Source organism: Cherax quadricarinatus, chromosome 44, assembly GCF_038502225.1.
Source record: "Cherax quadricarinatus isolate ZL_2023a chromosome 44, ASM3850222v1, whole genome shotgun sequence".
Classification (NCBI taxonomy): Eukaryota; Metazoa; Arthropoda; class Malacostraca; order Decapoda; family Parastacidae; genus Cherax; species Cherax quadricarinatus.
In genome coordinates this window covers 17071841-17096840 of record NC_091335.1, presented here as the reverse complement: position 1 = coordinate 17096840, position 25000 = coordinate 17071841, and the positions used below count along the sequence as shown (strand labels likewise).

The following is a 25000-nucleotide window of genomic DNA, read 5'->3' as shown; positions in this document are numbered from 1 at the left end:
TCTCTCAGTAAACACAACGGGAGGCCACCTTATTCTACCCTTGAAGCTACTAAAGAGACATCATACATTGAAACATTAAGAAACAAGTGAAGAGCAACGTGAAGAACCACACAAAACAGCGGGATGAAACTCCGTGGCAAGAGCTTTAACCCGAATGTGATCATCCCCCCCCCCCTGTGTAGTTACCACCATTACAGACTTAGCCCTTGATTATGATTATAATAATATTCTGTGTAGTTATGCTATCTTCGTGTTTCTTTTGTTTTTGAGTTTGTAATGGTGAAAGAAAGAAATAATAAGAGGATAATAAGAAGGGACGAAGGAATATTTTTTTTACTGGGTGGAGAAAGAATGAGAGAAATTGAGAAAAAGAGTTAGTGACTAACTTCTTAAATCTGATCGTTTTTTTTTTAATTTAATAAAGTTTGTGTTTGGTGCTGCTGTGTCTTCCATGTTGTAATATAGTCGCAACACAGCCGCTGTGTACTTCACTTTTATCTTAATACATTATAAACGCTGGTGAGAGGCTCTTGATCTAGGGTATTGGATCTGTGCTCCAGTTCCCTGAATTAAGACTGAATACCTTCCATTCCCCCTCCCCACAGGTGCTGTATAATCCTACGGGTTTAGCGCTCCCCTATGATTATATATATAATATTTCTCCATTTATATTTGAAGTTATATAGCCAGGGAGAGCAGTACATGCGTATGTCATAACTTTATTAATGTGATCACCTGCTGACAACTTCTTATCAATAATAACACCTGTGGTAGAAGCCGGTCAGTGGTGGCCACAGTTCCGCTAATTAGCGGAACTAAGTTATTCTTTAGCGGATTAGGGTTTCCGCTAACTTCGGAAACCGATAGCTGGCCAATTAGCTTCCGCTGAATTTTTTCGTGCGTTTAGCGGTTTAGCGTTAGCGGAGCTAATTTTTTAGTTGGCGGATTAGCGATTAGGGAAGCTAACCTTTCGGTTAGCTGTGCCGACCATTGGCCTTGGTAATAGTTACCGACAAGTTGGTTTAAACCCATAAGTAAACATGATCCCATTGTCTTCCCGTCCACATCCCAATATATCGTTATTGAGGTCACCATGTGTCATTCACACCTCACTCAGGTCACCATGTGTCATTCACACCTCACTCACGTCACCATGTGTCATTCACACCTCACTCAGGTCACCATGTGTCAGTCACACCTCACTCAGGTCCCCATGTGTCACTCACACCTCACTCACGTCACCATGTGTCATTCACACCTCACTCAGGTCACCATGTGTCATTCACACCTCACTCAGGTCACCATGTGTCATTCACACCTCACTCAGGTCACCATGTGTCATTCACACCTCACTCAGGTCACCATGTGTCATTCACACCTCACTCAGGTCACCATGTGTCATTCACACATCACTCAGGTCACCATGTGTCACTCACACCTCACTCAGGTCACCATGTGTCACTCACACCTCACTCAGGTCACCATGTGTCATTCACACCTCACTCAGGTCACCATGTGTCATTCACACCTCACTCAGGTCACCATGTGTCATTCACACCTCACTCAGGTCACCATGTGTCATTCACACCTCACTCAGGTCACCATGTGTCATTCACACCTCACTCAGGTCACCATGTGTCATTCACACCTCACTCAGGTCACCATGTGTCAATCACGCCTCACTCAGGTCACCATGTGTCACTCACACCTCACTCAGGTCACCATGTGTCACTCACACCTCACTCAGGTCACCATGTGTCACTCACACCTCACTCAGGTCACCATGTGTCACTCACACCTCACTCAGGTCACCATGTGTCACTCACACCTCACTCAGGTCACCATGTGTCACTCACACCTCACTCAGGTCCCCATGTGTCACTCACACCTCACTCAGGTCACTATGTGTCACTCACCTCACTCAGGTCACCATGGGTCACTCACACCTCACTCAGGTCACCATGTGTCACTCACACCTCACTCAGGTCACCATGTGTCAGTCACACCTCACTCAGATCACCATGCGTCACTCACACCTCACTCAGGTCACCATGTGTCACTCACACCTCACTCAGGTCCCCATGTGTCACTCACACCTCACTCAGGTCACCATGTGTCACTCACCTCACTCAGGTCACCATGGGTCACTCACACCTCACTCAAGTCACCATGTGTCACTCACACCTCACTCAGGTCACTATGTGTCACTCACACCTCACTCAGGTCACTATGTGTCACTTACCTCACTCAGGTCACCATGTGTCATTCACACCTCACTCAGGTCACCATGTGTCACTCACACCTCACTCAAGTCACCATGTGTCACTCACACCTCACTCAGGTCACCATGTGTCACTCACACCTCACTCAGGTCACCATGTGTCACTCACACCTCACTCAGGTCACCATGTGTCACTCACACCTCACTCAGGTCACCATGTGTCACTCACACCTCACTCAGGTCACCATTTATCACTCACACCTCACTCAGGTCACCATTTATCACTCACACCTCACTCAGGTCACCATGTGTCACTCACACCTCACAGGTCACCATGTGTCACTCACACCTCACTCAGGTCACTATGTGTCACTCACCTCACTCAGGTCACCATGTGTCACTCACACCTCACTCAGGTCACTATGTGTCACTCACCTCACTCAGGTCACCATGTGTCACTCACACCTCACTCATGTCACCATGTGTCACTCACCTCACAGGTCACTATGTGTCACTCACACCTCACTCAGGTCACTATGTGTCACTCACCTTACTCAGGTCACCATGTGTCATTCACACCTCACTCAGGTCACCATGTCTCACTCACCTCACTCAAGTCACCATGTGTCACCTCACTCAGGTCACCATGTGTCACTCACACCTCACTCAGGTCACCATGTGTCACTCACACCTCACTCAGGTCACCATGTGTCACTCACACCTCACTCAGGTCACCATTTATCATTCACACCTCACTCAGGTCACCATGTGTCACTCACACCTCACTCAGGTCACCATGTGTCACTCACACCTCACTCAGGTCACCATGTGTCATTCACACCTCACTCAAGTCACCATGTGTCACTCACACCTCACTCAGGTCACCATGTGTCACTCACACCTCACTCAAGTCACCATGTGTCACTCACACCTCACTCAAGTCACCATGTGTCACTCACAACTCACTCAGGTCACCATGTGTCACTCACACCTCACTCAGGTCACCATGTGTCACTCACACCTCACTCAGGTCACCATTTATCATTCACACCTCACTCAGGTCACCATGTGTCACTCACACCTCACTCAGGTCACCATGTGTCACTCACACCTCACTCAAGTCACCATGTGTCACTCCCACCTCACTCAGGTCACCATGTGTCACTCACACCTCTCTCAAGTCATCATGTGTCACTCACACCTCACTCAGGTCACCATGTGTCACTCACACCTCACTCAGGTCACCATGTGTCACTCACACCTCACTCAGGTCACCATGTGTCACTCACACTTCACTCAGGTCACCATTTATCACTCACACCTCACTCAGGCCACCATGTGTCACTCACACCTCACTCCGGTCACCATGTGTCACTCACACCTCATTCAGGTCACTATGTGTCACTCACCTCACTCAGGTCACCATGTCTCACTCACACCTCACTCAGGTCACCATATGTCACTCACACCTCACTCAGGTCACCATTTATCATTCACACCTCACTCAGGTCACCATGTGTCACTCACACCTCACTTAGGTCACCATGTGTCACTCACACCTCACTCAAGTCACCATGTGTCACTCCCACCTCACTCAAGTCACCATGTGTCACTCCCACCTCACTCAGGTCACCATGTGTCACTCACACCTCACTCAGGTCACCATGTGTCACTCACACCTCACTCAAGTCACCATGTGTCACTCCCACCTCACTCAGGTCACCATGTGTCACTCACACCTCACTCAGGTCACCATTTATCATTCACACCTCACTCAGGTCACCATGTGTCACTCACACCTCACTCAGGTCACCATGTGTCACTCACACCTCACTCAAGTCACCATGTGTCACTCCCACCTCACTCAGGTCACCATGTGTCACTCACACCTCACTCAGGTCACCATTTATCATTCACACCTCACTCAGGTCACCATGTGTCACTCACACCTCACTCAGGTCACCATGTGTCACTCACACCTCACTCAGGTCACCATGTGTCATTCACACCTCACTCAAGTCACCATGTGTCACTCACACCTCACTCAGGTCACCATGTGTCACTCACACCTCACTCAAGTCACCATGTGTCACTCACACCTCACTCAAGTCACCATGTGTCACTCACAACTCACTCAGGTCACCATGTGTCACTCACACCTCACTCAGGTCACCATGTGTCACTCACACCTCACTCAGGTCACCATTTATCATTCACACCTCACTCAGGTCACCATGTGTCACTCACACCTCACTCAGGTCACCATGTGTCACTCACACCTCACTCAAGTCACCATGTGTCACTCCCACCTCACTCAGGTCACCATGTGTCACTCACACCTCTCTCAAGTCATCATGTGTCACTCACACCTCACTCAGGTCACCATGTGTCACTCACACCTCACTCAGGTCACCATGTGTCACTCACACCTCACTCAGGTCACCATGTGTCACTCACACTTCACTCAGGTCACCATTTATCACTCACACCTCACTCAGGCCACCATGTGTCACTCACACCTCACTCCGGTCACCATGTGTCACTCACACCTCATTCAGGTCACTATGTGTCACTCACCTCACTCAGGTCACCATGTCTCACTCACACCTCACTCAGGTCACCATATGTCACTCACACCTCACTCAGGTCACTATGTGTCACTCACACCTCACTCAGGTCACTATGTGTCACTCACCTCACTCAGGTCACCATGTGTCATTCACACCTCACTCAGGTCACCATGTGTCATTCACCTCACTCAGGTCACCATGTGTCACTCACACCTCACTCAAGTCACCATGTGTCACTCACACCTCACTCAGGTCACCATGTGTCACTCACACCTCACTCAAGTCACCATGTGTCACTCACACCTCACGTCACCATGTGTCACTCACACCTCACTCAGGTCACCATGTGTCACTCACACCTCACTCAGGTCACCATGTGTCACTCACACCTCACTCAGGTCACCATGTGTCACTCACACCTCACTCAGGTCACCATTTATCACTCACACCTCACTCAGGTCACCATGTGTCACTCACACCTCACTCAAGTCACCATTTATCACTCACACCTCACTCAGGTCACCATTTATCACTCACACCTCACTCAGGTCACCGTGTGTCACTCATACCTCACTCAGGTCACCAAGTGTCACTCACACCTCACTCAGGTCACCATGTGTCACTCATACCTCACTCAGGTCACCAAGTGTCACTCATACCTCACTCAGGTCACCATGTGTCACTCACACCTCACTCAGGTCACCAAGTGTCACTCACACCTCACTCAGGTCACCAAGTGTCACTCATACCTCACTCAGGTCACCAAGTGTCACTCACACCTCACTCAGGTCACCAAGTGTCACTCACACCTCACTCAGGTCACCAAGTGTCACTCACACCTCACTCAGGTCACCAAGTGTCACTCATACCTCACTCAGGTCACCATGTGTCACTCACACCTCACTCAGGTCACCAAGTGTCACTCACACCTCACTCAGGTCACCAAGTGTCACTCACACCTCACTCAGGTCACCATGTGTCACTCATACCTCACTCAGGTCACCAAGTGTCACTCATACCTCACTCAGGTCACCAAGTGTCACTCACACCTCACTCAGGTCACCAAGTGTCACTCATACCTCACTCAGGTCACCATGTGTCACTCACACCTCACTCAGGTCACCAAGTGTCACTCACACCTCACTCAGGTCACCAAGTGTCACTCATACCTCACTCAGGTCACCATGTGTCACTCACACCTCACTCAGGTCACCATGTGTCACTCACACCTCACTCAGGTCACCATGTGTCACTCACACCTCACTCAGGTCACCATTTATCACTCACACCTCACTCAGGCCACCATGTGTCACTCACACCTCACTCAAGTCACCATGTGTCACTCACACCTCACGTCACCATGTGTCACTCACACCTCACTCAGGTCACCATGTGTCACTCACACCCCACTCAGGTCACCATGTGTCACTCACACCTCACTCAGGTCACCATGTGTCACTCACACCTCAGTCAGGTCACCATGTGTCACTCACACCTCACTCAGGTCACCATGTGTCACTCACACCTCACTCAGGTCACCATGTGTCACTCACACCTCACTCAGGTCACCATGTGTCACTCACACCTCACTCAGGTCACCATGTGTCACTCACACCTCACTCAGGTCACCATGTGTCACTCACACCTCACTCAGGTCACCATTTATCACTCACACCTCAGTCTCCACTATATATATATACTATCTGTGTAACCTCTGTATGCTAGAAGTGATCAAGATCAAAGGACCTAAATTTTTTCTAATTAATATGTCCTAGTGTTTACTTACGTGTCTTCCTAAACTAACAACTTTTGTATCTTTTTCTACGTACGATGATCCCAAAATTTTATCACAGTCTATCGTACATTCCTTGTGTCGTCTGATTTCGTTTTCTTTTTATATTTTAATTAAAGGCATTTATCAACATTAAATTCCATTATCCATTTCACCCTCCAGGTAAACTCCAGGTTTACTAGAACTACTTATAACTCTGTATTCATTGGAAGGTAGACGAGAAAGGTACATCATAATTTACAACTGGAATATCCTGGAGTTGCTGGTGCCGTACCTGAACCTGCACGCTACAATCACTCCATCTGAAAGCAATTGGTGCAATATACGTCCAATCAGTAGCCGATGAATACACTGAGAGTAGACCCAGTGAGTCTCAGAGGTCGTGGACTCTGCAATGCCGCCCTTCGTGCATAAAAAAATTACTTACAAACGTCTGGCTGTCTTAAAGAGAAAACTTGACAAGTTCCTCAAATCATTTCTTGACCAGCCGGGCTGTGGTTCGTGCCACCAGCAGTAACAGCCTGGTTGATCAGGTTGCTACTGCTTGGAGGCCTGGTCTGGGAGAGGCCGCAGAGGGCATCTCCCCCGGAAAACACTTCAACAACTTGAGGTATCTTGTAAAGGGTGAGTTATTTTTATCATCAGTTTTGTACAAGGTTTTTCCATTATCCACAAACAAATTCATTATCTTCATTTTTTAATTTACATTTTAACAGCAACATTACCTACCAGAATAATTTTCCCTTTATTGCTTGCAGCAACAGTCTACGATTATGTACACTAACAGATGTACCTCTCAGTGTACGTGTGCGGAAAGTTTACATATGCATTATTCTTGACTACTTGTGAACACGTTGCATGCATCATGATCCTTGTGGAGTCGATAGGCTTCAAATCCCAATAACCAACCAACTCATGAAGATAGACACAAATTGTTTTGTCAGGCCATGAACAGACTAGTGTTTTTAGCACCAGACTATTGATTCAGAGGTGAAATTGTCACTGGATCAACATCCGTATGAATGACTGACCAAGGATCACTAGATCTTGGAGGTCACTGCTCATACCAGTGTAATGTTACTGTCTACTTCCTGGCTACACCCTGCACACCGCTGCACTTCCTCATGTCTCACATCTGCTTGTCTGACCTTTTTTTTATGGAACAAAACTGGATATATCAGCAGTGTTCCGATACTCTGTGATAGTTACATCTTGGGAACACTAACAGTGTGGTGATACTCTGTGATAGTTATATCTTGGGAACACTAACAGTGTGGTGATAGTCTGTGATAGTTATATCTTGGGAACACTAACAGTGTGGTGATACTCTGTGATAGTTACATCTTGGGAGCACTAACAGTGTGGTGATACTCTGTGATAGTTACATCTTGGGAACACTAACAGTGTGGTGATACTCTGTGATAGTTATATCTTGGGAACACTAACAGTGTACTGCTACACTGCTGTGAGTGATAGTAACATAGTGGGTGCTCCAGCAGTGTACTGCTAGCGTACTCAGCTCACACACTGAGGACCGGGGATAGAATCTCCAGTACGGCTGGTAAATATTAGGACGTGTTTCCATAAGACTCCTGTCGTCCCTGTTCACTCATCAGTAAAATAGGTACCTGGGTGTTAGTCGACTGGTGTGGGTCGCATCCTGGGACAAAATTGACCTAATTTGCCGGAAATGTTCGGCATAACAAACAGCTTTCTATATAGTGAGTCATTGATGAGAACTAGGCCTGTATACCTCGTACATGTACTTGTAGAAATAAATATATATGATAGTTACACAGTGGGAACACCTGAAGTGTGCTGTTAACCTACTCTGTAATTATGATAGTTACATAGTGGGAACACCTGTAGTGTGCTGTTAACCTACTCTGTAATTATGATAGTTACATAGTGGGAACACCTGTAGTGTGCTGTTAACCTACTCTGTAATTATGATAGTTACATAGTGGGAACACCTGAAGTGTGCTGTTAACCTACTCTGTAATTATGATAGTTACATAGTGGGAACACCTGTAGTGTGCTGTTAACCTACTCTGTAATTATGTTACTTATATAGTGGGAACACCTGTAGTGTGCTGTTAACCTACTCTGTAATTATGTTACTTATATAGTGGGAACACCTGTAGTGTGCTGTTAACCTACTCTGTAATTATGATAGTTACATAGTGGGAACACCTGTAGTGTGCTGTTAACCTACTCTGTAATTATGATAGTTACATAGTGGGAACACCTGTAGTGTGCTGTTAACCTACTCTGTAATTATGTTACTTATATAGTGGGAACACCTGTAGTGTGCTGTTAACCTACTCTGTAATTATGTTACTTATATAGTGGGAACACCTGTAGTGTGCTGTTAACCTACTCTGTAATTATGATAGTTACATAGTGGGAACACCTGTAGTGTGCTGTTAACCTACTCTGTAATTATGATAGTTACATAGTGGGAACACCTGTAGTGTGCTGTTAACCTACTCTGTAATTATGATAGTTACATAGTGGGAACACCTGTAGTGTGCTGTTAACCTACTCTGTAATTATGATAGTTACATAGTGGGAACACCTGTAGTGTGCTGTTAACCTACTCTGTAATTATGATAGTTACATAGTGGGAACACCTGTAGTGTGCTGTTAACCTACTCTGTAATTATGATAGTTACATAGTGGGAACACCTGTAGTGTGCTGTTAACCTACTCTGTAATTATGTTACTTATATAGTGGGAACACCTGTAGTGTGCTGTTAACCTACTCTGTAATTATGTTACTTATATAGTGGGAACACCTGTAGTGTGCTGTTAACCTACTCTGTAATTATGATAGTTACATAGTGGGAACACCTGTAGTGTGCTGTTAACCTACTCTGTAATTATGATAGTTACATAGTGGGAACACCTGTAGTGTGCTGTTAACCTACTCTGTAATTATGATAGTTACATAGTGGGAACACCTGTAGTGTGCTGTTAACCTACTCTGTAATTATGATAGTTACATAGTGGGAACACCTGTAGTGTGCTGTTAACCTACTCTGTAATTATGATAGTTACATAGTGGGAACACCTGTAGTGTGCTGTTAACCTACTCTGTAATTATGATAGTTACATAGTGGGAACACCTGTAGCGTGCTGTTAACCTACTCTGTAATTATGATAGTTACATAGTGGGAACATAAGGTAGGTATGTTTTCCTGTCATATTCCATCACATAGGATGGATAACTCCAGCAGAGCTGGAGTTACTATTACTTGGAATTACCATCTCTTAGGATGGTTAATCTCGCACATGAGTAAAATTTAAATTTTGAAGATATCTTCACCACAGAACGAGGTAAGACTGGAGAAGCTTCGAGGGGCTGTGTCCTGATGCTGGTAAAGCACTCTTGATCCCAGGAATTGTATGACCCCTGCTTGTTTAGCGCTTCTCCGTGAATATAATCACCACTGAGTTAGGAAAAAAAAGTTGACATGGTTGAGAATCTTGACAACATATTTAATGTAAAAATTGTTAGAGCTTATCTTAGTATTTGTGAGTGAAGGCTGCAGGAGGTTTCAAGAATGAAGGATAACTGCAGTAGGCCTCTTGTTCCATGCCAGGCAAGTTTAACTCGCAGCCAACCACACCCACTCATGTACTCGTCCAACCTGTATTTAAAGTTATCCAAAGTTCTTGCCTTCATAACGCTACTTGGGAGTTTGTTCCATTCATCCACAACTCTGTTGCCAAACCAGTACTTCCTTATATCCTTTCTAAAGCTAAATGTGTCCAACTTGAATCCATTGCTGTGAGTTCTGTCTTGATTAGATGTTTTCAACACGTTATTTGTATCCTCTTTATTCATTTCTGGTTTCCCTTTGTACAATTCAATCATATGTTCGCTAATTCTCCGCCTTTCAGAGAGTAAAAATTCAGTGCCTTTAGCTTACCTTCGTACATAAGGCTTCTCATACTGAGATCAACTTCGCCATCCTTCTCTGTATATTTTCCAGCGCATTTATGTTTCTTCTGTAATGTAGAGACCAGAACTGAACAACATAATCTAAATGAAGCTTTATCAAAGTTATATAAAGTTAAAGTATAATCTTAGGACTTTTATTATTTATGACTCTTGCCAACACTTATGCACTGTTGTCTTGGCTTTAAATCTCTGCTAACCAGAACTCCAAACTCGTCGCATTCAGTGCGATTAAGATCTACATTGTTTAGCTTATAGATATCACAGTTATTTTCTTTTCTTATGATTAGAACTTTACATATATCAGCATTGAGCTGCATCTGCCACTTCTGCGACCACAATATTAACCTAGCCAGGTCATCTTGCACTGTCTAGTGTCCTCATCAGAAATTATCTGACGGTATGTTTAAGTGTCATCGGCAAACTTGTCGCTATTCCTCGTCAACGTTAAGTAGAATGTGAACAACAATGGCGATCTTTTGCAGAGACTGGTTTCCTAAATTCCTCTTTATATTCCTTTAAAACATCTGAAAACAGCTCGTCAGGACCCAGTGGCTTGTTTGGTTTTCATACAGTTGTTTGAGGATCATGTCACTAGTAACTTTGATCTTGCATAATTTATGTGCGTCTTGAGCAGCATAATTATTGATTTACGGGGTTTAATTTGGGTCGTCTTGTGTAAAAAACAGAGGAAATAAGTGTTAAAAATAGTACACATATATTTCTTTGTCACTAACAGTAAACTGGCCTGATCTACATTACAGTAGGCCTATATTTTCCCTAATATTATTCCTATATACTATTAACTCAAGACAACTAAATCATTATAAAATAATACTTAAATTTGTACTGTTGTAATATGATTTGCAACTGTAATACTTTTGTTTGTCACTTCAATCTCTCTACTGTAAACCTTAATAATTATTAAAATTTTGGCTACCTCTGGTTTGTATTAATGTAAAATAATGAAAAATTACAATTTACCGCTGCATAACCTGGTCTAGACAGGTTTTAAGTAATGTGTCAGTGTTAGTCTGCCTGAAATGTTCAGTGGGTTTCTTAGTGTTAAATTTGTATAACATGTCAACCTTACATCGTATATTATGCAAAGAAATAAAGTTTGTATTTGTAAAGAATTGTTTTTTTTGGTCGCCTCGCGGCCTTAATTTTCGTATTCTCTTTTAAGTTTATTGTTTTTTACCTCTCTTACATTGAGTATATTAGTCTGCTAATTGACTCGTTCGCTAATACTTCTTGTTTCACGCAAGAGATCCCCTCTAGGGAGGTTCCTTCATGTTGGTGAGGGGCTCTTCATCTACGGAATTGGATCTGTGCTCCAGTTCCCACAGTTGAGCCTGAATACCTTCCATCCCCCCCACATGCGCTGTATAATCCTACGGGTTTAGCGCTCCCCAATGAACACAGTCAGTACTGATATATATATATATATATATATATATATATATATATATATATATATATATATATATATATATATATATATATATATATATATATCAAATTGGGGAGGAGGAGTATGGAAGAAGTGAATGTTTTCAGATACTTGGGAGTTGACGTGTCGGCGGATGGATTTATGAAGGATGAGGTTAATCATAGAATTGATGAGGGAAAAAAGGTGAGTGGTGCGTTGAGGTATATGTGGAGTCAAAAAACGTTATCTATGGAGGCAAAGAAGGGAATGTATGAAAGTATAGTAGTACCAACACTCTTATATGGGTGTGAAGCTTGGGTGGTAAATGCTGCAGCGAGGAGACGATTGGAGACAGTGGAGATGTCCTGTCTAAGGGCAATGTGTGGTGTAAATATTATGCAGAAAATTCGGAGTGTGGAAATTAGGAGAAGGTGTGGAGTTAATAAAAGCATTAGTCAGAGGGCAGAAGAGGGGTTGTTGAGGTGGTTTGGCCCCTCAAGGAAGGTTCCTTGATGTTGGTGAGGGGCTCTTGATTTAGGGAATTGGATCTGTGCTCCAGTTTCCCGAATTAAGCCTGAATGCCTTCCACATCCCCCCCAGGCGCTGTATAATCCTCCTGGTTTAGCGTTTCCCCCTTGATTATAATAATAATAATATTGAGATGGTTTGGTCATTTAGAGAGAATGGATCAAAGTAGAATGACATGGAGAGCATTTAAATCTGTAGGAGAAGGAAGGCGGGGTAGGGGTCGTCCTCGAAAAGGTTGGAGGGAAGGGGTAAGGGAGGTTTTATGGGCGAGGGGCTTGGACTTCCAGCAGGCGTGCATGAGCGTGTTCGATAGGAGTGAATGGAGATAAATGGTACTTGGGACCTGACGATCTGTTGGAGTGTGAGCAGGGTAATATTTAGTGAAGGGATTCAGGGAAACTGGTTATTTTCATATAGTCGGACTTGAGTCCTGGAAATGGGAAGTACAATGCCTGCACTTTAAAGGAGGGGTTTGGGATATTGGCAGTTTGGAGGGATATGTTGTGTATCTTTATATGTGTATGCTTCTAAACTGTTGTATTCTGAGCACCTCTGCAAAAACAGTGATAATGTGTGAGTGAGGTGAAAGTGTTGAATGATAATGAAAGTATTTTCTTTTTGGGGATTTTCTTTCTTTTTGGGTCACCCTGCCTCGGTGGGAGACGGCCGACTTGTTGAAATATATATATATATATCTATATATATATATATATATATATATATATATATATATATTAATATATGATGGGGTCCACCTCTGGTGTAAATTGTGGGACCCACAGCCTCGGAGAAGTGGATAAAAAGGCTTCAAGGAAGAATATTTGGATTTCTTCCTGAAGCAGTTTGAATATTCCACTTCCCCTACCACCCCATCTTTTCATTCTTTTTTTTTTTTTACCAATAGGAATTTTACTACATAATATGGTACAAAAGATTTGAGAGATACATTGCTGATATAAAGGTGGCATATACAGTACATGTTGTTACGTGTGAATCACCGATTATAAGGCAATTATCTCATCCAGCTCCTCAGAGCTGGGGCGTGTGCCCAAAATACAGCAGGCATTACCACTTTGAACAGCCGCACTGAGCCGCTGGAACAGAAAACTAGCTGCCCTGGGATCCCTAGTTACCCTGATGAGTCTTTTTCCCAGCTCCTTAAGGAATTTAGATGTATTGTTGTCGCCTGATTGTGGCTGTAGGTGTGTGTGTGTGTGTATACTCACCTAGTTGTGGTTGCAGGGGGTCGATTCATAGCGCCTGACCCCGCCTCTTTACTGGCCGCTACTAGGTCACTCCCTGCACCATGAGCTTTATCATACCTCTGCTTAAAGCTATGTATGGATCCTGCCTCCGGTACATCGCTTCCCAAACTATTCCACTTCCTGACTACTCTGTGGCTGAAGAAATACTTCCTAACATCCCTGTGACTCAACTGAGTCTTCAACTTCCAACTGTGTCCCCTTGTTGCTGTGTCCCATCTCTGGAACATTCTATCTCTGTCCACCTCGTCAGTTCCTCTCAGTATTTTATATGTCGTTATCATGTTCCCCGTATATCTCCTGTCGTCCAGTGTTGTCAGGTCGATTTCCCTTAATTGTGTGTAGCGCGCGCGCGCGCGTGTGTGTGTGTGTGTGTGTGTGTGTGTGTGTGTGTGTGTACTCACCTAATTATGGTTGCAGCGGTCGAGCATAGTTCCTGGTTCCTCTGTGTGTATGTGTATGTGAAGAATATTGCGTCATGCACTATTACATTTGAAAGCACTTTGTTATGGTTACAGTAACTGCGTTTGAAGAGAAGATTACGTCAGATGTGAACAACCTCTGGTTCTAATGTTTTTAAACACATTGAATGTTGATTATAGTAAAGAACACATCTCTCTGCTTTCTTCCTCAGGCATAAATTATAAACGTGAATTTTGTATTCTTGTATCCAAATATTTTGCAAGAAACGTGACTTAGTATATGGAGGTGGTTTTGTGACCATCGTCAGGGATACAGTGGCTGGTGTGTATGAGGGATACAGTGGCTGGTGTGTATGAGGGATACAGTGGCTGGTGTGTATGAGGGACGAGTTGAGTGATACTCTGGTAATTCACTGACCTTGTTTTTAAGGCAGACTTGCCAGGTGTTGCTCAGGTAACTACATTGTCATAAACGATTTATAAACCCACAAGTTGAAGAATGAGATGTTTATGCAACATTTGTGAATCTTTATTGAGGAAATATTTCGCCAGTCAGTGGCTTCTTCAGTCCAATACAAAGATGAACAATGAAAGAGGGTATGAGTTTGAGGTAATTAGTCCCTCAGTCTGTAACTGATGTGTTCACTCCATAAATCTTCATCGACTGATGAAGACTGACGGACAGATACCACACTTAGGGACTGATTACCTCAAACTCACTCTCTTTCCACTGTTCATCTTTGTATTGGACTGAAAAAGTCACTGACTGGCCAAACATATCCTCAGTAAACATCGCCATGTGTTATACAAGACTGAGTCTTCAGGTTCATCCTTACCTGAGTAACGAGGTCACAATATACGTTATATCAACCTAACAGTCATGTGGCTGCTACTCTATGTTTGTACTATATTACATACTATGTGACCCTTATGGGTTTAGCTCTTAGTTATGAATATAGTAATAATGTATGACTCCTACTGGTTTAGCGCTCTCCCATAAATGTATTTTGAAAATACACTATGAAAGTAAAAACAGCAATGTTGTATTATACTACGTATATGTAAAACAACCAGAAGGAGAGTTGAATGATAGCTCCCGTCCCCATAGTTGAATGATAGCTCCCGTCCCCATAGTTGAATGATAGCTCCCGTCCCCATGGTTGAATGATAGCTCCCGTCCCCATAGTTGAATGATAGCTCCCGTCCCCATAGTTGAATGATAGCTCCCGTCCCCATGGTTGAATGATAGCTCCCGTCCCCATAGTTGAATGATAGCTCCCGTCCCCATGGTTGAATGATAGCTCCCGTCCCCATAGTTGAATGATAGCTCCCGCCCCATAGTTGAATGATAGCTCCCGTCCCCATAGTTGAATGATAGCTCCCGTCCCCATAGTTGAATGATAGCTCCCGTCCCCATAGTTGAATGATAGCTCCCGTCCCCATAGTTGAATGATAGCTCCCGTCCCCATAGTTGAATGATAGCTCCCGTCCCCATGGTTGAATGATAGCTCCCGTCCCCATAGTTGAATGATAGCTCCCGCCCCATAGTTGAATGATAGCTCCCGTCCCCATAGTTGAATGATAGCTCCCGTCCCCATGGTTGAATGATAGCTCCCGTCCCATAGTTGAATGATAGCTCCCGTCCCCATAGTTGAATGATAGCTCCCGTCCCCATAGTTGAATGATAGCTCCCGTCCCATAGTTGAATGATAGCTCCCGTCCCCATAGTTGAATGATAGCTCCCGTCCCCATGGTTGAATGATAGCTCCCGTCCCCATAGTTGAATGATAGCTCCCGTCCCCATAGTTGAATGATAGCTCCCGTCCCCATAGTTGAATGATAGCTCCCGTCCCCATAGTTGAATGATAGCTCCCGTCCCCATAGTTGAATGATAGCTCCCGTCCCCATAGTTGAATGATAGCTCCCGTCCCCATGGTTGAATGATAGCTCCCGTCCCCATAGTTGAATGATAGCTCCCGTCCCCATAGTTGAATGATAGCTCCCGTCCCCATAGTTGAATGATAGCTCCCGTCCCCATAGTTGAATGATAGCTCCCGTCCCCATAGTTGAATGATAGCTCCCGTCCCCATGGTTGAATGATAGCTCCCGTCCCCATAGTTGAATGATAGCTCCCGTCCCCATAGTTGAATGATAGCTCCCGCCCCATAGTTGAATGATAGCTCCCGTCCCCATGGTTGAATGATAGCTCCCGTCCCCATAGTTGAATGATAGCTCCCGTCCCCATGGTTGAATGATAGCTCCCGTCTCCATAGTTGAATGATAGCTCCCGTCCCCATGGTTGAATGATAGCTCCCGTCCCCATAGTTGAATGATAGATCCCGTCCCCATAGTTGAATGATAGCTCCCGTCCCCATAGTTGAATGATAGCTCCCGTCCCCATAGTTGAATGATAGCTCCCGTCCCCATAGTTGAATGATAGCTCCCGTCCCCATAGTTGAATGATAGCTCCCGTCCCCATAGTTGAATGATAGCTCCTGTCCCCATAGTTGAATGATAGCTCCCGTCCCCATAGTTGAATGATAGCTCCCGTCCCATAGTTGAATGATAGCTCCCGTCCCCATAGTTGAATGATAGCTCCCGTCCCCATAGTTGAATGATAGATCCCGTCCCCATAGATGAATGATATCTCCCGTCCCCATAGTTGAATGATAGCTCCCGTCCCCATAGATGAATGATATCTCCCGTCCCCATAGTTGAATGATAGCTCCCGTCCCCATAGTTGAATGATAGCTCCCGTCCCATAGTTGAATGATAGCTCCCGTCCCCATAGTTGAATGATAGCTCCCGTCCCCATAGTTGAATGATAGCTCCCGTCCCCATAGTTGAATGATAGCTCCCGTCCCCATAGTTGAATGATAGCTCCCGTCCCCATGGTTGAATGATAGCTCCCGTCCCCATAGTTGAATGATAGCTCCCGTCCCCATAGTTGAATGATAGCTCCCGTCCCCATAGTTGAATGATAGCTCCCGTCCCCATAGTTGAATGATAGCTCCCGTCCAAATGGTTGAATGATAGCTCCCGTCCCCATAGTTGAATGATAGCTCCCGTCCCCACAGTTGAATGATAGCTCCCGTCCCCATAGTTGAATGATAGCTCCCGTCCCCATGGTTGAATGATAGCTCCAGTCCCCATAGTTGAATGATAGCTCCTATCGTAAGGGTTCTTAAATGGAGATATCGTAGGTTGAAAGTAGACACACTTGTAGGATGGTAAATATATTGTCAGACTGAGATGAGAGATGGAGCCCGGTGCCAAGCCTGTTCACGTCTTGTAGGTCTGCCGCCGAGTGAGGACGGGACAGAGGGATCACTGCCCATGTGTATCCCTATGACGTCACACAAAGCCAAAGGCCTACGAGGGATCTCGTGTCTAAAGCACAGGGATGATACTAATATGCTATGCTATATAATACTGGGAATACAGGGATCAGCAACTATGCTGACAGCTCGGTCATGTTACGTATGTCGTCCCGACATACACTACTATACTATAGGCTGAACAGGCAGGCGGATCTGGGCTGATTCTATACAATAACAAATGCATATATAACTTAGAACTAATGGATGGTACAACATGATTTTGACGTAATGGGTGTTAACGTAATCATTACAAACTATAAGTACAAATCATTATACAATATGGATGGAATTGATCGATCGATCTGTATTCACAACTATGCTGACACTCCCGTCCCCATAGTTGAATGATAGCTCCCGTCCCCATAGTTGAATGATAGCTCCCGTCCCCATAGTTGAATGATAGCTCCCGTCCCCATGGTTGAATGATAGCTCCCGTCCGCATTGTTGAATGATAGCTCCCGTCCCCATAGTTGAATGATAGCTCACGTCCCCATAGTTGAATGATAGCTCCCGTCCCCATGGTTGAATTATAGCTCCCCCCATAGTTGAATGATAGCTCCCCCATAGTTGAATGATAGCTCCCCCATAGTTGAATGATACCTCCCCCCGTAGTTGAATAATAGCTCCCCCCATAGTTGAATGATAGCTCCACCCATAGTTGAATGATAGCTCCCCCCATAGTTGAATGATAGCTCCCGCCCCATAGTTGAATGATTGCTCCCGTCCCATAGTTGAATGATAGCTCCCGCCCCATAGTTGAATGATAGCTCCACCATAGTTGAATAATAGCTCCCGCCCCATAGTTGAATGATAGCTCCCGTCCCATAGTTGAATGATAGCTCCACCATAGTTGAATGATAGCACCACCATAGTTGAATAATAGCTCCCGCCCCATAGTTGAATGATTGCTCCCGTCCCATAGTTGAATGATAGCTCCCCCCATAGTTGAATGATAGCTCCACCATAGTTGAATAATAGCTCCCCCCATAGTTGAATGATAGCTCCCCCCATAGTTGAATGATAGCTCCACCATAGTTGAATAATAGCTCCCCCCATAGTTGAATGATAGCTCCCCCCATAGTTGAATGATAGCTCCCCCCATAGTTGAATGATAGCTCCCCCCATAGTTGAATGATAGCTCCCGCCCCATAGTTGAATGATAGCTCCCCCCATAGTTGAATGATAGCTCCCCCCATAGTTGAATGATAGATCCCGCCCCATAGTTGAATGATAGCTCCCCCCATAGTTGAATCATAGCTCCCCCTATAGTTATTGATAGCTCCCCCCATAGCTGAATGATAGCTCCCCCCATAGTTGAATGATAGCTCCCCCCATAGTTGAATGATAGCTCCCCCCATAGTTGAATGATAGCTCCCCCATAGTTGAATGATAGCTCCCGCCCCATATTTGGAGGATAGCTCCGGTCCCATACTTGAATCATAGCTCCCCCCCATAGTTGAATGATAGCTCCCCCCATAGTTGAATGATAGCTCCCCTCATAGTTGAATGATAGCTCCCCCATAGTTGAATGATAGCTCCCCCATAGTTGAATGATAGCTCTCCCCATAGTTGAATGATAGCTCCCCCATAGTTGAATGATAGCTCCCCCCGTAGTTGAATGATAGCTCCCCCCATAGTTGAATGATAGCTCCCATCATAGTTGAATGATAGCTCCCCCATAGTTGAATGATAACTCCCCCCATAGTTGAATGATAGCTCCCCCATAGTTGAATGATAGCTCCCCCCATTGTTGAATGATAGCTCCCCTCATAGTTGAATGATAGCTCCCCCCATAGTTGAATGATAGCTCCCGCCCTATAGTTGAATGATAGCTCCCCCCATAGTTGAATGATAGCTCCCCCCATCGTTGAATGATAGCTCCCCCCATAGTTGAATGATAGCTCCCCCCATAGTTGAATGATAGCTCCCACCATAGTTGAATGATAGCTCCCCCCATAGTTGAATGATAGCTCCCCCCATAGTTGAATGATAGCTCCCCCCATAGTTGAATGATAGCTCCCCCCATAGTTGAATGATAGCTCCCCCATAGTTGAATGATAGCTCCCCCCATAGTTGAATGATAGCTCCCGCCCCATAGTTGAATGATAGCTCCTTCCATAGTTGAATGATAGCTCCCCCATCGTTGAATGATAGCTCCCCCCATAGTTGAATGATAGCTCCCCCATCGTTGAATGATAGCTCCCCCCATAGTTGAATGATAGCTCCCCCCATAGTTGAATGATAGCTCCCCCCATAGTTGAATGATAGCTCCCCCATAGTTGAATGATAGCTCCCGCCCCATATTTGGAGGATAGCTCCGGTCCCATACTTGAATCATAGCTCCCCCCCATAGTTGAATGATAGCTCCCCCCATAGTTGAATGATAGCTCCCCTCATAGTTGAATGATAGCTCCCCCATAGTTGAATGATAGCTCCCCCATAGTTGAATGATAGCTCTCCCCATAGTTGAATGATAGCTCCCCCCATAGTTGAATGATAGCTCCCCCATAGTTGAATGATAGCTCCCCCCATAGTTGAATGATAGCTCCCATCATAGTTGAATGATAGCTCCCCCCATAGTTGAATGATAACTCCCCCCATAGTTGAATGATAGCTCCCCCATAGTTGAATGATAGCTCCCCCCATAGTTGAATGATAGCTCCCCCATAGTTGAATGATAGCTCCCCCCATAGTTGAATGATAGCTCCCGCCCTATAGTTGAATGATAGCTCCCCCCATAGTTGAATGATAGCTCCCCCCATCGTTGAATAATAGCTCCCCCCATAGTTGAATGATAGCTCCCCCCATAGTTGAATGATAGCTCCCACCATAGTTGAATGATAGCTCCCCCCATAGTTGAATGATAGCTCCCCCCATAGTTGAATGATAGCTCCCCCCATAGTTGAATGATAGCTCCCCCCATAGTTGAATGATAGCTCCCCCATAGTTGAATGATAGCTCCCCCCATAGTTGAATGATAGCTCCCGCCCCATAGTTGAATGATAGCTCCTTCCATAGTTGAATGATAGCTCCCCCATCGTTGAATGATAGCTCCCCCCATAGTTGAATGATAGCTCCCCCATCGTTGAATGATAGCTCCCCCCATAGTTGAATGATAGCTCCCCCATAGTTGAATGATAGCTCCCCCCATAGTTGAATGATAGCTCCCGCCCCATAGTTGAATGATAGCTCCCCCCATAGTTGAATGATAGCTCCCCCCATCGTTGAATGATAGCTCCCCCCATGGTTGAATGATAGCTCCCCCCATAGTTGAATGATAGCTCCCCCCATAGTTGAATGATAGCTCCCCCCATAGTTAATGATAGCTCCCCCCATAGTTGAATGATAGCTCCCCCCATAGTTGAATGATAGCTCCCCCCATAGTTGAATGATAGCTCCCGCCCCATAGTTGAATGATGGCTCCCCCCATAGTTGAATGATAGCTCCCGCCCCATAGTTGAAGGATAGCTCCCGTCCCATACTTGAATGATAGCTCCGCCCATAGTTGAATGATAGCTCCCCCCCATAGTTGAATGATAGCTCCCGCCCATAGTTGAATGATAGCTCCCCTCATAGTTGAATGATAGCTCCCCCATAGTTGAATGATAGCTCCCCCATAGTTGAATGATAGCTCCCCCCATCGTTGAATGATAGCTCCCCCCAGAGTTGAATGATAGCTCCCTCCATAGTTGAATGATAGCTCCCCCCATAGTTGAATGATAGCTCCCCCCCATAGTTGAATGATAGCTCCCGCCCATAGTTGAATGATAGCTCCCCTCATAGTTGAATGATAGCTCCCCCATAGTTGAATGATAGCTCCCCCATAGTTGAATGATACCTCCCCCCATCGTTGAATGATAGCTCCCCCCATAGTTGACTGATAGCTCCCACCATAGTTGAATGATAGCTCCCCCCATATTTGAATGATAGCTCCCCCATAGTTGAATGATAGCTCCCCCCATAGTTGAATGATAGCTCCCGCCCCATAGTTAAATGATAGCTCCCCCCATAGTTGAATGATAGCTCCCCCCATAGTTGAATGATAGCTCCCCCCAGAGTTGAATGATAGCTCCCCCCATAGTTGAATGATAGCTCCCCCCATAGTTGAATGATAGCTCCCCCCATAGTTGAATGATTGCTTCCGTCCCATAGTTGAATGATAGCTCCCCCATAGTTGAATGATAGCTCCCCCATAGTTGAATGATAGCTCCCCCATAGTTGAATGATAGCTCCCCCATAGTTGAATGATAGCTCCCCCATAGTTGAATGATACCTCCCCCCATAGTTGAATGATAGCTCCCCCCATAGTTGAATGATAGCTCCCCCATAGTTGAATGAATGATAGCTCTCCCATAGTTGAATGATAGCTCCCCCATAGTTGAATGATAGCTCCCCCATAGTTGAATGATAGCTCCCCCATAGTTGAATGATAGCTCCCCCCATAGTTGAATGATAGCTCCCCCCATAGTTGAATGATAGCTCCCGTCCCATAGTTGAATGATAGCTCCCCCATAGTTGAATGATAGCTCCCCCATAGTTGAATGATAGCTCCCCCCATAGTTGAATGATAGCTCCCCCATAGTTGAATGATAGCTCCCCCATAGTTGAATGATAGCTCCCCCCATAGTTGAATGATAGCTCCCCCCATAGTTGAATGATAGCTCTCCCATAGTTGAATGATAGCTCCCCCATAGTTGAATGATAGCTCCCCCATACTTGAAAGATAGCTCCCCCATAGTTGAATGATAGCTCCCCCCATAGTTGAATGATAGCTCCCCCATAGTTGAATGATAGCTCCCCCATAGTTGAATGATAGCTCCCCCCATAGTTGAATGATAGCTCCCCCCATAGTTGAATGATAGCTCCCCCATAGTTGAATGAATGATAGCTCTCCCATAGTTGAATGATAGCTCCCCCATAGTTGAATGATAGCTCCCCCATAGTTGAATGATAGCTCCCCCATAGTTGAATTGTAGCTCCCCCATAGTTGAATGATAGCTCCCCATAGTTGAATGATAGCTCCCCCCATAGTTGAATGATAGCTCCCCCATAGTTGAATGATAGCTCCCCCATAGTTGAATGATAGCTCCCCCATAGTTGAATGATAGCTCCCCCCATAGTTGAATGATAGCTCCCCCCATAGTTGAATGATAGCTCCCCCATAGTTGAATGATAGCTCCCCCATAGTTGAATGATAGCTCCCCCCATAGTTGAATGATAGCTCCCCCCATAGTTGAATGATAGCTCCCCCCATAGTTGAATGATAGCTCCCCCATAGTTGAATGATAGCTCCCCCCAAGTTGAATGATAGCTCCCCCCATAGTTGAATGATAGCTCCCCCATAGTTGAATGATAGCTCCCCCATAGTTGAATGATAGCTCCCCCCATAGTTGAATGATAGCTCCCCCCATAGTTGAATGATAGCTCCCCCCATAGTTGAATGATAGCTCCCCCCATAGTTGAATGATAGCTCCCCCCATAGTTGAATGATAGCTCCCGTCCCCATAGTTGAATGATAGCTCCCCCCATAGTTGAATGATAGCTCCCCCATAGTTGAATGATAGCTCCCCCCATAGTTGAATGATAGCTCCCCCCATAGTTGAATGATAGCTCCCCCCATAGTTGAATGATAGCTCCCGTCCCCATAGTTGAATGATAGCTCCCCCCATAGTTGAATGATAGCTCCCCCCATAGTTGAATGATAGCTCCCCCATTGTTGAATGATAGCTCCCCCATAGTTGAATGATAGCTCCCCCATAGTTGAATGATAGCTCCCCCATAGTTGAATGATAGCTCCCCCATAGTTGAATGATAGCTCCCCCATAGTTGAATGATAGCTCCCCCCATAGTTGAATGATAGCTCCCCCATAGTTGAATGATAGCTCCCCCATAGTTGAATGATAGCTCCCCCATAGTTGAATGATAGCTCCCCCCATAGTTGAATGATAGCTCCCCCATAGTTGAATGATAGCTCCCCCATAGTTGAATGATAGCTCCCCCCATAGTTGTTTTCTATCTTGTATTGCTTGTTGACGATACATGATTATATACACCTGGAAAATCCTAGAGGGACTAGTACCGAACTTGCACACGAAAATCACTCACTACGAAAGCAAAATACTTGGCAGACGATGCAACATCCCCCCAATTAAAAGCAGGGGTGTCACTAGCACGTTAAGAGACCATACTATAAGTGTCAGGGGCCCGAGACTGTTCAACTGCCTCCCAGCACACATAAGGGGGATTACCAACAGACCCCTGGCAGTCTTCAAGCTGGCATTGGACAAGCACCTAAAGTCAGTTCCTGACCAGCCGAGCTGTGGCTCGTACGTTGGTTTGCGTGCAGCCAGCAGTAACAGCCTGGTTGATCAGGCTCTGATCCACCAGGAGGCCTGGTCACAGACCGGGCCGCGGGGGCGTTGACCCCCGGAACTCTCTCCAGGTAAACTCCAGATATACGTCTCACAACAGGTAGTTGCCATCAGTCAGGTCAAGTAAACACAACCTGTTGCATTACGATCTATAACATAAATCTGATATTATTATATCTTAATATTAATATGATAATATACAATGTAAATAACTGATAAAATCAGGTTATTAGACTTGAATCGTATATATTTTTAACTATATATATGGCAAAGTATATATTAGTTACACGTCACATTTGACAAGAGGCTGGGTATACCAGTGTGGTATATCTGTGTATAACTACCTCCTTACAACATCATAAAGGAATGTTGGTTCACCTTGAAATTAGACACTAGACAACACTGCGTGACACTAGACTAATATATCGCATTTCACCGACATATAAGACGTACGAGAATGTTAGACATACGTCTTAAGACGATGTTTACAAACAGTGATAACGTTAGTAAACAACTGTTGGAGCCTAATACAAAGCCATTATAATATACACTTGGAAAATCTTAGAGAGTCTAGTCTCAAACCTACTCACGGAAATCACCTCCTGTGAGAGCAAAAACTTGGCAGGTGGTGCAGCATCCACGCAATGAAAACCAGGAGCCCCGTAAGTAGGTTGAGACAACAGTGTCAGGGGTCCAATACTGTTAAGAAATGAGGCTTTAGTTTTTATTATTATAGAAATTTGTGGATTTGCGGCTTTTATTTATAATCACATTCATTTATTGAATGTTTATTGAGGTTAGAGTTTATGCTGATACAGCTGCAGGTGACACTGACCTGGAATATTTATATAAGTCGCAAACGGATTTTATAAGATTTTTGTGGGAAAAAATTGCGCCTTATATGCCGGAAAATACAGTAAATAGGCACATGAAAGGCATTGATAGAATAAAGAACCCGACATTCGTGACGTTGGAGAAAAATTCAGGTGAGACATGATCATGACGTACAGAATACTTTCGAATAAAAAGATAGATGAAGGCAAGTTTGTGTGGAACTC

At 44.9% G+C, this 25000-nt stretch overlaps 1 protein-coding gene across 3 annotated transcripts in view; it reads left to right on the top strand.

Annotated features, from left to right (window-relative positions):
• LOC128697428 (uncharacterized) overlaps positions 1-9015 on the top strand; it is a 49267-nt gene extending 40252 nt beyond the window's left edge. For 2 of the 3 annotated variants that reach the window (XR_011393153.1, XR_011393154.1), the window contains one exon: positions 6746-9015. Coding sequence is in view for 1 of the 3 variants with exons in the window: in XM_053789078.2 (XP_053645053.2) it covers positions 6746-6799 (54 nt within the window). In the remaining 2 variants the exon portion in view is untranslated. The remainder of the gene's footprint in view (positions 1-6745) is intronic. The other variant, XM_053789078.2, reaches the window with a different exon arrangement.
• Positions 9016-25000: the final 15985 nt, after the last annotated feature.